The following is a 15,039-nucleotide window of genomic DNA, read 5'->3' on the forward strand; positions in this document are numbered from 1 at the left end:
GCACATTTTTTGGCAGGTGTGGGGTGGGAGGGGCAGGCCACTGCAGTGCTTGCTTTTGTGAGTATAAGAAGTGGCTCTGAATCTGGGCAGATGGGTTAGAAGAGGACTTTGACTTACCTTTTCAGGGTTGAAACAGCTTTATAAGAGTAACATGTGAATTAGATTTCAGAATTCTGTTCTTTGGGTTGAGGTTGGGGTAGAAGGTGGGTAAGATACAAAGTGGTGAGGATCTGGGTAGGAAGTGATAGCACATGTTTGCAATCCCAGTGGGGGCAGCAGGACAGTGTGTTTGAGGCTATATTGGGTACAGTTAAGGAGATTATTATCTCAAAAACAGAACACAGGGCTAGGGGGCATGGTCAAGTGGTAAAGCACTGGTGTGGGATGCTAGGCTCAAGTCAGACAGACCAACAGAGGACTTCTTTTAGCTTTTCTTTTTTCTTTCTTTTTTTTTTTTTGGCCAGTCCTGGGGCTTGGACTCAAGGCCTGAGCACTGTCCCTGGCTTCTTTTTGCTCAAAGCTAGCACTCTGCCACTTGAGCCACAGCGCCACTTCTGGCCGTTTTCTGTATATGTGGTGCTGGGGAATTGAACCCAGGGCCTCATGTATACGAGGCAGGCACTCTTGCCACTAGGCCATATCCCCAGCCCTTCTTTTAGCTTTTCTGCTTGACAGTTGAGGCCAGTGTAAAATGAAGAGCTGGGACTGGGAATGGAACTCAGAGCAGAAGGCTTCCTAGTATATGTGAAGTCGTTAGTGGGCTCAGAAAAAAAAAAAAAGAGTTGGATGAATGCTGATGTGAGTCAGGGATCTCTCTGTCTCTCTGTCTCTCGCTCTTTCTGTCTCTCTGTCTCTCTCTTTCTCTCTCTTTCTGTCTCTCTGTCTCTCTCTCTCCCTGTCTCTGAGGAAGAAAGGAAAAGGAAATGGGCTTATTGCTGGGCTAGACGTCTTAATAGATACCTCATGTCAGCCTGGACCTTTGGCACAGGTTAATTATTGCTATGGTTCTTACTGCCTGGACTGCAGAGTTGTAGTGGTAGGAGCACTATGAGGTGTGGGAGGCTCACTAGCCCACATTGGCCTCATTTTCTGTTGGAATACACTACTAGGTGGAAACTCACTGAAAGTAGCAATTGTTTTATCTTTTGAACTTTTGTCCTAGGACTTGAACTCAGGTACTTGAACTCAAGGTACTGTCCCTGAGCTTTTTTGTTTGAGGTTGGCACTCTACCACTTGAGTCACAGTTTCACTTCTGACTTTTTCTGTGATTAATTGGAGATGAGAGTCTCACGGACTTCCTGGGCTGGCTTTGAACTTTAATGCTCAGATCTCAGCCTCCTCAGTAGCTAAGATTACAGGCGTGAACCACCAGTCCCTGGCTGTCTTTTCAATTTTTAATCTTTCCCTAGTACTTGGTCTATGCTGACCCTAAAGAAGTGCTAAATCAAGGTTTTTAGTGTTGAATTGAAAGTCGATGAGCTTCCATCAGCCTTCCCATCCAAACCCCTTTTTTTCAGGGTGTCAATAGAAGGCCATCTGTATGATTTGTCCTTTCCATGAGCCCTATATACCCATTATGGAAGTTGTCTGGTCTAGAGCTGTAGTTATCAAATCCCAAAGAAAATCTGGATTTTGTCCCCCTAGTTCCTGGGAGTTATCAGTTTCCCTCATTGTACCTCTTGTTTATATTTGGTACTTGTGTTCAGATACAGGCCTGTTATTCTTTTGATTTTTTTCCTCCTTCCCCCCTTTCTCCTTTTTTCCTTCTTTCAACTCTCATTACTCCCTCTTTCCTCTTTCCCTCCTTCCCTTCCATCTTGTAGTACTAAGGTTTGAATTCAGGGCCTCATGCTTGCTAGTCAGGTGCTCTATCACTGAGTCACTATACTTAAAAACCTTTTTGGCACTCCTTGTTGGGATCTGAACGATCCCTTTCTCCCCGATCTCCTGGGGAGAATGCTTGGACCCTAAAATCTATGAAAGAGCACTCGGCCTTGCCTTCCGCCGGCAGAAGGCCAAGGCGTACTCTCGTGGACTTGTGCTAAGTTGAGGAAAGGTTGCTGAAGCCTCCCCTCCCCCAAGTCCCCTCACATGTTACCAGGAGTGGGGGGCAGAAAGGGCATCAGGGACACGCTGCGATGGTGGGATGCGGTGGGATGCATCTCAGCTGCCGAGGGCGGGCCAGAGAAATTTATTACGATGACACAGGCGGAAGGGGAAGGACTTGGGGTGACTGACTGATTGGCTGACTGTGCTGCCACTCAAGTGATCCTGGAACTTCCTTTCTGGGCTGGGCAACTATCATGGTGGCATGCACATATTCGCCTCCCAAGGGGCGGGGGGGGGGGGGGGGGCTTCTTTTCCGGTTGAGGCTGAAAGGTGGGAGGGGCTCCCTCCCACATGTCCCAGGGCTGGGGGAAGGGCAGTGTCTGGCTCTTGGCCAAAACAGTCCCCAACACTCCTAGTACCAGGACTTGAACTCAGGGCTACTTATTTGCTTGCTAGGCAAGCATTGTGCTACTTGAGCCACACCTCCAGCCTTTTTTTCCCCCTGTAATTGAAATTTTCAGGTAAGCTCTCACTTTTTGCCTAGATTGGCCTAGGACTTTGATCTTCCTACTTGTGCTTCCCACATAGCTGAAATCACAGGCACATACCACCAACCACCACACCCAGTTTGTTGGTTGGTTAATAGTGTTATGTTTTGTTTTGTTTCCCCTGGTCATGAACTTGGGACCTGGGCGCTGTTCCTGAACTCTTTTGCATAAGTCTAGTGCTCTACCACTTTGAGTCACAGCGCCACTTTTTTTCTGGTGGTTAATTCGAGATAAGAATCTCATGGAGAGTCTTGCCCAGGCATCCTTTGACCTGCCACCCTCAGATCTCAGCCTCCTGAGTAGCTAGTATTACAGACATGAGCCAGGAGGTGTCCAGCCCTATTCAGATTTTTTTTTAATAAATCACTTTCTTACATTGTGATAGACATACAAACTGATCTCTAGCAGTGCTACTTACCTATCTATGAGACAAGGATGGTGGAGGGGTGGGGGAGAGATAGGTCCTACATGGCTTCTCCTCACAAATGGCTACTGATTGCCTTCCTTACATCCCTACACTTCCATCTCTAGAGCATCTGGCAGTCTACTCCTGATTCTCTCAATGAATTCCAGTCCTCTCCTGTTTTATTTTATTTTCAATCCTCTCCTGTTATCTCAGGCATTATTCACTTTGCTAGATGGAGCTTGGTAACTCAGAAGCTGCTGCTGAATCCTCCTAGGAGTTTAAATGCTTCTTTTTACAATGCTTAGCTACTTTCCTTTCTTTAGAGAAAAATTTGGGAAGTACATAGCAAAGAGAGAAGGAATCTGACATATAAAAATTTAAAGCTTTCTGCTAAATCTTCCCCAGTTCTTTTATTTTGGTCCTTCTAATTCCTCAAACTCTTGCTATACTGCCGGCCAGCAAGGGGAGGGCCCAAGCATCTGCCACCAGCTCTGGAGAGCAGAGCTAGCAGCTGGGATGGAGAATATATGATTTTCAGGAATCATTTGAGGAAGCATTTTCAGTGGGATGTCCATGGCTTGCGTGATCTAGTCAGGAAATTCCATGCAGACTGACATTTCCCTTCACAGTTGCCTAGGAACCTAAGGAAGGCTCAGGCTCTGAATGGCAGGATGGTAATAAATGAGTCGGTCCTGGGCCCAACCATCTGCTTTAAGTAAATTAAGAGCCCAAGCCATATGGGATTTATCTAAAATAGCAATTCCCATTTTCTTCCTGTCATTCTTATTCCTCTTTAGTTGGTTCTTTAAATTGTCTAACTTTGAATGGAGCTCCTAACCAAAGATACCCTAGGCTTTCTGTGCCTCTCTCCCACTCCCCAGTTTAGGCAGCAAACTTCTAAGTCTCCAGTGACCCATGTAGCAGTTCCTCTTTAATTCTGGGTGATCTTAAGCATTTTGTTTTGAGAACTGAGAACTGCTGGGTTTGAGGCTAAGACTTTGGTTCTGAGCCAGTGTTTTTTTGTTGGTTTGTTTTTTTGTTTTGCTCCCCTTCATCTCCCTTTCCCATACATCCTCCTTTGTCCCTCCCCGTGGTTTGTCCTCATCTTAGGCCCAGCAGCCTCTCAGGTCAGTGTAGCAGGGTTCCATTTGTCTTACTTGTTATCAGTATGTCATGTTTTCTTTTTGTCCACCAGACTAATCTTCATAAATTGCTTTTTTGGTTTGTTTTTATAATTTTAAAATCGCTTAAAAAAATCTTTCCATGCTCTTGCTCAGAAATCTGCACTGCTTAGAAATGAGCCAAACGTTTCTACCTTGAATTCTTCCATCAAGTTCTGGCCTGCCTTTAAACCTCATTCACTTCTTACTGCTTTACCCTCACTGGAGACAGTCTGTTAACTTCCTTTCCTCAGGAACACACCTATTTCATGCTGCCTCATTTACTTTAGTGTTAAAAATTATACTCTGCTCTATAGGTTTGCTTTACTCTTTGATGTTTTTAGTTCTAATGGAAGTCCTGGAGGGCAGTCTCATAGTTTTATGTAGTTCTCTACTTCAGGCTAAGTATAATCCTAGACACCTGGAGGTGTGTTTGTTCATATTGGATGACCGAATGAATGAAGGAAGGAAAAAAGGAAGGAACAACTCTGTCATGGTTAGGTTTCTAGTAGGATTAGTAAAATTTTAAAGTGAGGTGGTGATATTCTATGAAAAAGAATGCTAAGAAAAAGAATTAATGGTGGCTTATGCCTGTAATCCTAGCTAATCATTAGGCTGAGATTTGAAGATCAAGGTTTGAAGCCAGCCTGGGCAGATAAGCCTCTGAGACTCTTATTTCCAATTCATTAGAAAAAGCTGAAAGTGGAGATGTAGCTCAAATGATAGACAGCCTTGAACAAAATAGCCAAATGAGAGCTGCCAAGGTAAATAGAATGTCATAGAAAAGCTTCCCAGGAAGTGGCATTTGGGCAAAGACGTCATAGCAATGAACCTGAATTATGTAAGGCAGGAATTTAATCATTATAAAATGAGGCTGTGGTTACAGCTCAGTGGGAGAGTGCTTGCCTGGTACATGGACAGTCCTAGGGTGGACCTCAACACTCAGCAAAACAAAGCAAAGCCAAACAAAACACAGCAGCTGCCAGGTAGAATGGCTTAAGCGTCTAACTCTGCTTGAGAAATGGAGATCAGGGGATTGTGGTTCAGCGCTGGCCCCAGTATAAAAGTTCACAGGAGTCCATCTCAACCAATGGTTGCAGTTTGGGCTTGTCATCTCCAGTAACCCAGTAACATGGGACAGCACAAGTGGGAAAGTCAAGGTCCAGGTTGGCCTGGGCATAAAGGGAGATCCTACTTAAAAAACAACCAATCAAGCTGTGTGCTGGCAGCTCACTTCTGTAACTTTAGCTACTCATGAAGCTGAGATCCAGAGGATTATGGTATGAGGCCAGCGAGGCAAGAAAAGTCTTGAAACTGTAGCTCTAAAATAACCAGCTAAAAGCAGGGCTGGAGATATGGTTCAAGTGGTAGAATCCCAATTAAACAAGTAATCAGAACAAATGCAAGGCCATGTGGTCGATCCCTAACATGCCTAATATGCCATAAAAAAGAAAAGGGGTATATATACATGAAAAGAGAGAGAGAGAGAGAGAGAGAGAGAGAGAGAGAGAGAGAAGAGAAAGAAAAGAAAGAGGAGAGAAGGGAAGAGAGAGGAGAGAGATTGGAGAAGGGAGGAAGGAAGAGATAGGTGAGTTTGATGGGGTGAGTTTGATAGCATATACATGTATATATGGGATATAATGAAACCCCTTTGTACAATTAATAGATGCTAATACAATTTTTTAAAGTCTATTCTTGGGTTGAAAGTATAGCTCAGTTGTAGAACACTCACCAAGTATGTGTGAGACCTTGGGTTTGAAAACCCAGACCGAGCATGTATCTGGCGGCTCAAGCCTATAATCTTAGCTGAGATGTGAGGATTGCAGTTTGAAGCCAAGCCTGGGCAGCAAAGTCCATGAGACTTACATCAATTAACTACCAAAAAAAAAAAAAAGCTGGAAGTGGAGCTGTGGCTCAAGTGGTAGGACACCAGCCTTGAGTGGTAAAAGCTAAAGACAGCATCTACGTCCTGAGTTTAAGACCCTGAATTGGCACGTATACACACACACACACACACGACTGGAAGGAAAATATAATAATAATGTTCTTTACATGGTTTAGTCATTTGAGTCTTATTTGTTGTATATTCTCTAATTTCCATAGTTTCTACAGGGCATATATATATCTTTTAGGTTGGAAAAAGTAGTCTTGTTTATAAATGTGGGTCATAATTAAATCTGGACGCTCTCCAGTCAAAAATCTTCCTTGAACCTTATCATTCACAAGAGGAATGGTGAGGGACAGGGAGCCAAGGACACACTGCATTTTGTGGGCAGCACAATAGACAGGAAGAACCCTGTCCTCAGTCTGACAGGGAGAGTTTCTGGAAGAAGCCAGCAGAAACCAGCAGAGCAGGTTTGTAAAAGTGTGTGGAAGCACAGGAGATGTAAACCTGGGATTAGCACATTGTGGACAGACAAACTGACAAGCACTGCACATGACACAGCTTCATGTACAGTCTTTTTAGGTTCTCAGTCACCGCAGGACAGGCAACTAGACACCGCAGAGCAGAAACAAAGCCAGGGGTGGAAAAGGACACTTTTGTGCCAAACAAGGTTTCTAAGCAACAACTTATTTAACTACTTCCAGAGTCCCTCATCATTCAGCTTCCACAACCTTTAAAAAATACTCTGAAGTGGCAAGAGTGCTTGCCTTGTATACACGAAGCCCTGGGTTCCATTCCTCAGCACCACATATATAGAAAACGGCCAGAAGTGGCGCTGTGGCTCAAGTGGCAGAGTGCTAGCCTTGAGCAAAAAAGGAAGTCAGGGACAGTGCTCAGGCCCTGAGTTCAAGACCCAGGACTGGCAATAAATAAAAAATAAAATAAAAATAAAAAAAATAGTCTGAGACAGCTCATCAGATTCCCCAGTGACAGAGGTAATATGTGCAGATGAGGTGGGTCAGCATTTGGCTGCTGCCTTATTTTTTATCTCATCTCATTCTTCCTATCTGTGCACCTCCTATTTTGTGTAGCAAAACAGTGTCTTGGTAAACCAGATATTGTGTATGTCTGTAGTCCCTGCTACTTGGAAGACTGAGGCTAGCTTGAACAGCACGCTAACTTAAAGAAAGATTAAGAAGTCTAGATGTCTTGGTGTTCTCTAGCTTTCTGTGTCTTCAGTCTTGAGCCTAGATTCTTTCTCTTTTCAGCCACATCTTTAATGGACCAGGCAAGTTTTTCAAGAGTCAGCCCATATTTTAACTTTTTGTGGGGCTATATTCTTGTGCCAACTCCTTACCACCAACTAAGCACACAGTAAGAATGTACACTTCTATGAGAGGGTCATGATTTCTTTAGAAATATACATATGAACTCCCTGAGGTCCAGGATTCTTTTACTCATCTTCCCAGAGTCTATCACTATGTCTGACACATAATGGAGGCCAAGTCTATTTGAACCAAAGAATTTTCTTTCTTTTTTTTTTTTTTGCCAGTCCTGGGCCTTGGACTCAGGGCCTGAGCACTGTCCCTGGCTTCCTTTTTGCTCAAGGCTAGCACTCTGCCACTTGAGCCACAGCGCCACTTCTGGCCGTTTTCTATATATGTGGTGCTGGGGAATCGAACCCAGGGCTTCATGTATACGAGGCAAGCACTCTTGCCACTAGGCCATATCCTCAGTCCTGAACCAAAGAATTTTCATTGAAAGACAGGAATGTGGAATGATTTTTTTTTTTTTTTAGTGGCAGTCCTGGTACTTGAACTCAGGGCCTGATTGGTACTATTGCTGAGCTTTTACACTCAAGGCTGGTCTCTATTACTTGAGTCACAGTTCTACTTCCACCTTTTGGCTGGTTAACTATAGATAAGACTTTCATGGACTTTTCTTCTCTGACTGGTTTTGAACTGTGATCCTTAGATCTCAGCCCCTTGAGTAGCCAGGATTACAGAAATGAGCCATAGGTGCCTATTAAGATCCATCAGTCCATTTGCTTATCCATGCATGCATCCATCCTATAGCCTTTATCAAATAACTACTATGAGGCAGACATGTGACCTGTCATGACTGTGAGATTGCTACCTAAAGAAAAGACAGGTATTATAGCTTTATTTTCTCCCAGTTGTACTCATTGTGACTGGAAATTCAATTATATATGCTTTTGTTTAGTGTCTACATCTCTTAGACTAAAATAAGTTCTAGGTAGAGAGAGACTTAACTTTATTTGCCACTGTCTCTAGAACAGTGTTTGCTACTTTGCAGGTACTTGATTAATGTTGGTTGGCTGGAACCTTCTGTGGTGGTGCACACCTGTAGTCTTAGCACTCAGGAAGCAGAGGCAGAAGGATCATGAATCTACGTGAGTTCAAGGCCAGTCTAAACTACATGGTAAGAACTTATCTCAAAAAATGTATAATAAATAAATGAACAAGTTGAGATATACAATAAAGTTTTGGTTAACTGAAAGAACTAGAACTATATGGTCTCATTTAAAAGAACTAAGGATGAATGGGGTAAATTTGATCAAAGTATATCATGCACATGTTGTAAATATCACAATAACCCCCTTTGTGCAGTTTATGTTAGTAATAATTAAAAAAAGAGCTAAGCCAAGGAAATTTGATATGCTTAAAAATTCATTAAAATTATTCTCCTTTAGTCAAATGATAAATGATTAATACTAAACCCCAGTTTTTGCGACACGTTGACAGTGATTCATGGCTCACTTTGAACTGACATTAGAATGTCAGATATGTGGTCCAATGACACTGGAGAATTTTGTGATTAACACCTGTTATTTGCAGCTTTGGATTAATTTTTTGATTCTGGCAATTTCAGGGAAAGATTTGTTGGGTCCTGACCATAAGGAGGTAGAGGACACAAACAGATCTTAGGTCAGTGAGGAACAGCTTTTTTTTGGCCAGTCCTGGGCCTTGAACTCAGGGCCTGAGCACTGTCCCTGGCTTCTTTTTGCTCAAGGCTAGCACTCTGCCACTTGAGCCACAGCGCCACTTCTGGCCGTTTTCTGTATGTGTGGTGCTGGGGAATCGAACCCAGGGCCTCATGTATACAAGGCAAGCACTCTTGCCACTAGGCCATATCCCCAGCCCCGGGGAACAGCTTTGATAAGAGCCTTAGCTGTGTGAGAAAGGGGCATTCTAGATAGCATGTCTGCCTCATATTGCAATTCTATTTAGTGAATTGAAAACAAGTCAATGAAGACAAAATCAAACACTGCATGATTGTCCTAATACTATCCAGTTTTCCTTCCCCTTGCCCTGGTCCTGCTCTTCCCCATGGGAACTTGGGTGGCTGGACTAGAGTCACACTTGGTTGTGCTGAGACTGTGGCTTGCTGGTTTCCCCAAGTGATTGCACTTCAAGGAGAGTAGGTTGAGAGATCCCATGTCTAATGGGCACCAAAACCTGGCCAAGAGAACCCGAGTAGTAAAGCAAGTCTAAAAAACTATTGGATTCAGACTAGAAGGGAAAAAGGATGACAGGGAGATAATTAGGGGGGTCGAAGGCTGCTGTATCAAAAGTACCACAGACTGGGTGGCTTAAGTAACAGAAAAGCATTGCCTGACAGTTCTGGAGGTGGAAGTCTGAAATCAAGGTGGTTCCTTCTGAGTTCTGTGAGGGAGAAGCGCCGACTCAGCTTCTGATGCCTTTGGCTCCAGGACAGTATCTTCCCTGTGGCTTCACACTGTGTCAGTCTGCATGTCCAAATTTCTGAAGGCAGGATAGATAGGACAAGATGATGGGGAAACCAGAGAACATCTAAAAGCAAGCCAGTCAGGAACAAAGACTAAAATTAATCGCTAAGAGATTTGAATATTTTACATAAGAATAAAACATCATCCTATAATAGTAACCACTCACTCCATGGAGAGTTGTTCTTGGTAATGGAAATCTTTTTTTTTTTTTGCCAGTCCTTGGGTTTAAAACTGAAATTAATCTAAAAAAAATCCCCCAAACCTAAATATCCACCACACCCCTTTCTTTTGATGGTGACTTATAGTCTTTCTAGATAAGTAATTTAGTCTAAGAATAGCAAAGTAAGTCTTTGGCGTCTTTGGCCAGAGACGAGAAGAGGCTCATGTCTCAAAACTCTTGCTTGTAGAACTACATCCTAAAGCCATGGTCTCCATGTTTGGGTAATAATCAAAACAAATTATAGAGCTACCCTAAACCCATTGTCTGCATGTTTGTGTTAAAGAATTTAGAAGATATAAATATACCTGGGATGGAGACTGCCATTTTGAGCCTCCTACTCACACTTCCTGTATATCAGAAGGTTGTTTCTACCTTCTCCTTTTCCATTTCTCCCTGCTTTACTGAGGAGATCCTTGCTAAACTTCCACCTGGTGAATTTATCTTTTTTTTGTGTGAAACCCTTTGGAATGCTTTTCATTGTGGATTTCAAGTTGCTGTGATATACATGGAAATTGGGAAACTGAGATGAGGATTTCTCTTCTCTTTATCCAGGGATCACCCTGGTCCTCTGGCCCCTTCTCTTTCTCCAGTGACTATTCCATTGAATTAGGGCTAACCAAAATGAGTTCACATCACTGTTTATAAAGACCTTATTTCCAAATAGGGTTACAATCACAGATTTCTATATCTCTAGGGAGTCACAATTCAACCCATGAGAGAAGAGAGAGAGAGAGAGAGAGAGAGAGAGAGAGAGAGAGAGAGAGAGAGAGAGAGAGAGAGAGAGAGAGAGAAGAGGAGAGGAGAGGAGAGGAGAAATAGTGAGAGGCCTGGAGAATTTCTAGAACAGCTAGGACCCATGATACAGTATAGGAGAGCACAGGGGCTTTTTATAGGAGCTCTGCAGCATCAGCCAATATTGAAGGAACTCAGTGGAGTCTCTTAGGTTGGATATGTGCCTTAATGAAACAAACAAAACAACAATAACAACAAAAGTACTTTTGAAGTGGTTGAAGTACCTTGGAAAGCCATAATACAAATCTACTTCTGAGGGGGGAAAAATATCAGCTTTGAAAGGCCAAATGATCAGAGGTAATTTTGGGACTTAGTAGCTTAGTTTTCTCATCTACAAAGTGGGGGCATTGAGCTGCAGCTTACAGCTAGATTAGATAGGAAAAGGTTCTCAGGCAGAGAAGGTTCTCAGGCACCTTAGAAGGTTCTCAGGCAGTCAGTTCCCCATTTTCACTTTCTGGAAATATGTTGTCTAGAGAGGGGAGGAAACTCAGTTTTTTGTTTTCATTGCAATGTTAGAGTAAAACTTCCTTTGAGACAGATGTGCTAGGCGATATCTGGGTGCTTCGCGTTTGGTTAGCCATCCCTACGTTACTCAGAATGTGAAAGAAAATGGCACGATGGAAAAGGGGCTGGAATCATCCTGCATCTCTGGTCATTAGGAGGAGAGACCAGGCTTCAGAGCTCTAAGTAGATTCTTTCTAGAAAAGTGGGTTAAAAAAGGTATTCCAGGGCTGGGAATGTGGCTTAGTGGTCGAGTGCTTGCCCAACTTGCATGAAGCCCTGGGTTCGATTCCTTAGCACCACATAAATGCAAAAAGATGGAAGGGGCCCTGTGGTCAAGTGGTAGAGTGCTAACCTTGAGCAAAAAGAAGCCAGGGACAGTACCCAGGCCCTGAGTTCAAGCCCCATGACTGGCCAAAAGAACACACACACACACACACACACACACACACACACACACACACACACTGCATAAATAGTAAAAAAAAACCCTGCCTAGTCCATAGACCAGGAACTAGTAAATTGAAACAAACAAAAACCTCTGCGAAAGATTATATTCATAAGGAATGTTGTGAAACCTACAGCCTCCCCTCCCCACATGCATATATGCTGATAACTAAACCCAGAGCCTCACATGGGCAGAGCTCCTAGGCCTTAAATATTTGTACACAGTTCAGGGCATATAATATAAAATTCATTGCCCAGTTTAAGTTTGGGCCTCAATGTTTGTTTCTTTCTATGTAGGCTTGCTCATTCAGGTTCTACTGTCTCTTTTGTACAAACTGTTTTAATTAAGCATTGTTCACATTTCCTTTTCCCTCCCTCCCTCCTCTCTCTTTCTTCTCTTTCTTTCTTTTCCTCTCTTTCTCTGTCTCTCCTTCCTTCCTTCCTTCCTTCCTTCCTTCCTTCCTTCCTTCCTTCCTTCTTTCCTTTCTTTCTTTCTTTCTTTCTTTCTTTCTTTCTTTCTTTCTTTCTTTCTTTCTTTCTTTCTCTCCTTCCTTCCTTCCTTCCTTCCTTCCTTCCTTCCTTCCTTCCTTCCTTCCTTCCTTCCTTCCTTCCTTCCTTCCTTCCTTCCTTCCTTCCTTCCTTCCTTCCTTCCTTCCTTCCTTCTTCCTTCCTTTCTTTCTGAACCCAGGGCTTAACACTTCAGTTTATCAAGTAATGTTGCTAGACCTTTTGTTTTTGAGCTAAGGTCTGGCAGATTTTTACCTGGGCTTTCCTAAACCTATGACCATCCTGCCTCCATCTCCTGAGTAGCAGTGTTTGCATGTAGATACCACCATGCCCAGCCGTTTTCCAATTTTAAATATGGAATCACAGTAGATTGTTTTTCTCCCATAGACACTGAGAATTTTCTAGTTCACAACTAATTTTGCAGTTTTATTAATGATTTTTTCAACTTTTCCCAAACTATTCAACTTAGTTTCTATAGAAAGAGTAGTCCTTGCAGTACATTCTGATTTCTTCAGTTTATATAATATTTAATTAAATTTCAAGATTATAACAAGTACAAAGTACGTGTGTGGGAGTGGGAACAATTTCAGTTACGTCTCTGTAAGCTTGCAGCTCACCCATGGAACAGAAACACACACCCCTCATTGGGAATCTGGTGGCAAATCAGTGTGTTTTACAGTACAGGCAGACCCACTAACTGAGAGAAGATTGGGTGAAGTGTGATCAAGTCATGACTGGATACTAGAAACCATTTAGTTGCACTGTTGACAGATTTCTGTCTGTTCTCTGGTATGGTTGGTTGCACTCTAAGTCAGAAGTACTATCACTGTCTCTCTAACCACAGAGCAATATAGCAGAATGACTTTATATCGCTATTAAGACTTGATCATTGTATTTGGGTATTGTATTTTTTACTTAAGAGTGTTTTATTCGGGAGGGGGAAGGGGGGAATGAGGGAGGAGGTAACAAATAATACAAGAAATGTATCCAATGTCTAATGTATGAAACTGTAACCTCTCTGTACATCAGTTTGACAATAAAAATTAAAAAAATGTTTTATTCATGGTTCACTTCTTTGTTCACTATCTAGCAAACTTCTATGGAACGCCTACTGTTGCCGTGTGCTGGGGTACTACAGTCCAATAATGTGCAGCTCTTGTTCTCAGGAGACTTGTAGCTTTGTAAAACAGGTTAGTAAATGGGCAATTTGCCTGAGAGTAGATGCAACAAGCCACACTTCACACTGGATTCTGAGTCTCTAGGGCTTGCCTTAGTGGAAATGAGAGGAGGTATGCACTTGTTGATTCATAAGCATTTAAGAAACACCTTCTGAGCTCTGGACTCAAGAGTATGCTATTCTAAGTGTGAATAGGGGAATAGAACACCTTGTTGTAAATGTGGACTGGGTAATGAAGGCATCCTGTGCTAAGTGTTGACTTGGTGACTTGAGAACTTGCCCTGTGGTAAGTATGGATTTGGGGATAGATGCATGGTCCTTTCCAAGAGGGAATGGGGCAAAGGAAGGATTCCAGCAAGGGGTGAAGGTTCTAAGGCCATGCATTTCCTGAGGGCAAGGACCTAGTGATGTCCCCTACTTCCAGGACACACTGTGATGGCATTGTGTTCCATCAGCATTCAAATGAGCGCCATTAGGAGTGAATTCAGGGCCCAGAAGCATTGCTGCAGGCTGGACTTTAGATGGACACAGGCAAGCCAAAGATGAGTGGGACCTGGCCTTTGCCCTAAACTAGGAGGTTAAAGTCTTACTTCAGGCTAAATTTTGATAGTATATCTGCCAACATAAATTTGTAAGTTAAAAAGCTATCATTTTCAGCTGGGCACTGTTGCTCACAATTGTAATCCTAGGTACTCAGGAGACTGAGATATGAGGATTGTAGTTCTAAGTCAGCCGGTGCAGGGAAGGTCTGTGAGACTCTTAGCTATAATTAACCACCAGAAAATTGCAAGTGTCCCTTCAAGTGTTAGAGTGCTAGCCTTGAGTGGAAAACGCTCAGGGTCAGCACCCAGGACCTGAGTTCAAACCGCACAACCAACAGCAGCGGCAACAACAAAAGCTACCCTCTTCCCAAAACAGCTCTGAAGCCATTAGGGACCAGCCTAAATGTCCCCCGCTGCACCTTAATGTGGTTCCTTCTTTCCTAGTTAGGCCTCTTATGTTTGCAGGCACGTTCTGTGTTCTCTGTTGCAGTCAGCATGACTATAGAAGCCATTACACCATTTTAATACCTAGAGTTATATTAAAAGCAGGATGCACAGGGGCTGGGGATATAGCCTAGTGGCAAGAGTGCCTGCCTCGGATACCCGAGGCCCTAGGTTCGATTCCCCAGCACCACATATACAGAAAACGGCCAGAAGCGGCGCTGTGGCTCAAGTGGCAGAGTGCTAGCCTTGAGCGGGAAGAAGCCAGGGACAGTGCTCAGGCCCTGAGTCCAAGGCCCAGGACTGGCCAAAAAAAAAAAAAAAAGCAGGATGCACAAATAGATGTCATCATTTTTAATAATAAAATGAAATTCACAAAAAATTTAGCCTCCCTCCCTCCCCCATGGTACTGGGCATCAAACTCAAGGCCTCATTTATGGTATGTGTGACTTTTTTTTTTTTTGTCAGCCCTGGGGCTTGAACTCCTGGCCTGAGCACTGTCACTGGCTTCCTTTTGCTCAACGCTAGCACTCTACTGCTTGAGCCACAGCATCACCTCTAGCCTTTTCTGTTTATGTGGTACTGAGGATTCGA

At 43.2% G+C, this 15,039-nt stretch overlaps 1 protein-coding gene across 1 annotated transcript in view; it reads left to right on the forward strand.

Moving 5' to 3' along the window:
* LOC125347458 (formin-like protein 5) overlaps nt 1-8,610 on the forward strand; it is a 31,798-nt gene extending 23,188 nt beyond the window's left edge. The window contains exon 2 of the mRNA XM_048340567.1: nt 8,366-8,610. Within this exon, the coding sequence (XP_048196524.1) occupies nt 8,366-8,373 (8 nt within the window). The 3' untranslated portion in view covers nt 8,374-8,610. The remainder of the gene's footprint in view (nt 1-8,365) is intronic.
* The last annotated feature ends 6,429 nt before the right edge of the window (nt 8,611-15,039 follow it).

Source organism: Perognathus longimembris, chromosome 1 (genome assembly GCF_023159225.1).
Source record: "Perognathus longimembris pacificus isolate PPM17 chromosome 1, ASM2315922v1, whole genome shotgun sequence".
Classification (NCBI taxonomy): Eukaryota; Metazoa; Chordata; class Mammalia; order Rodentia; family Heteromyidae; genus Perognathus; species Perognathus longimembris.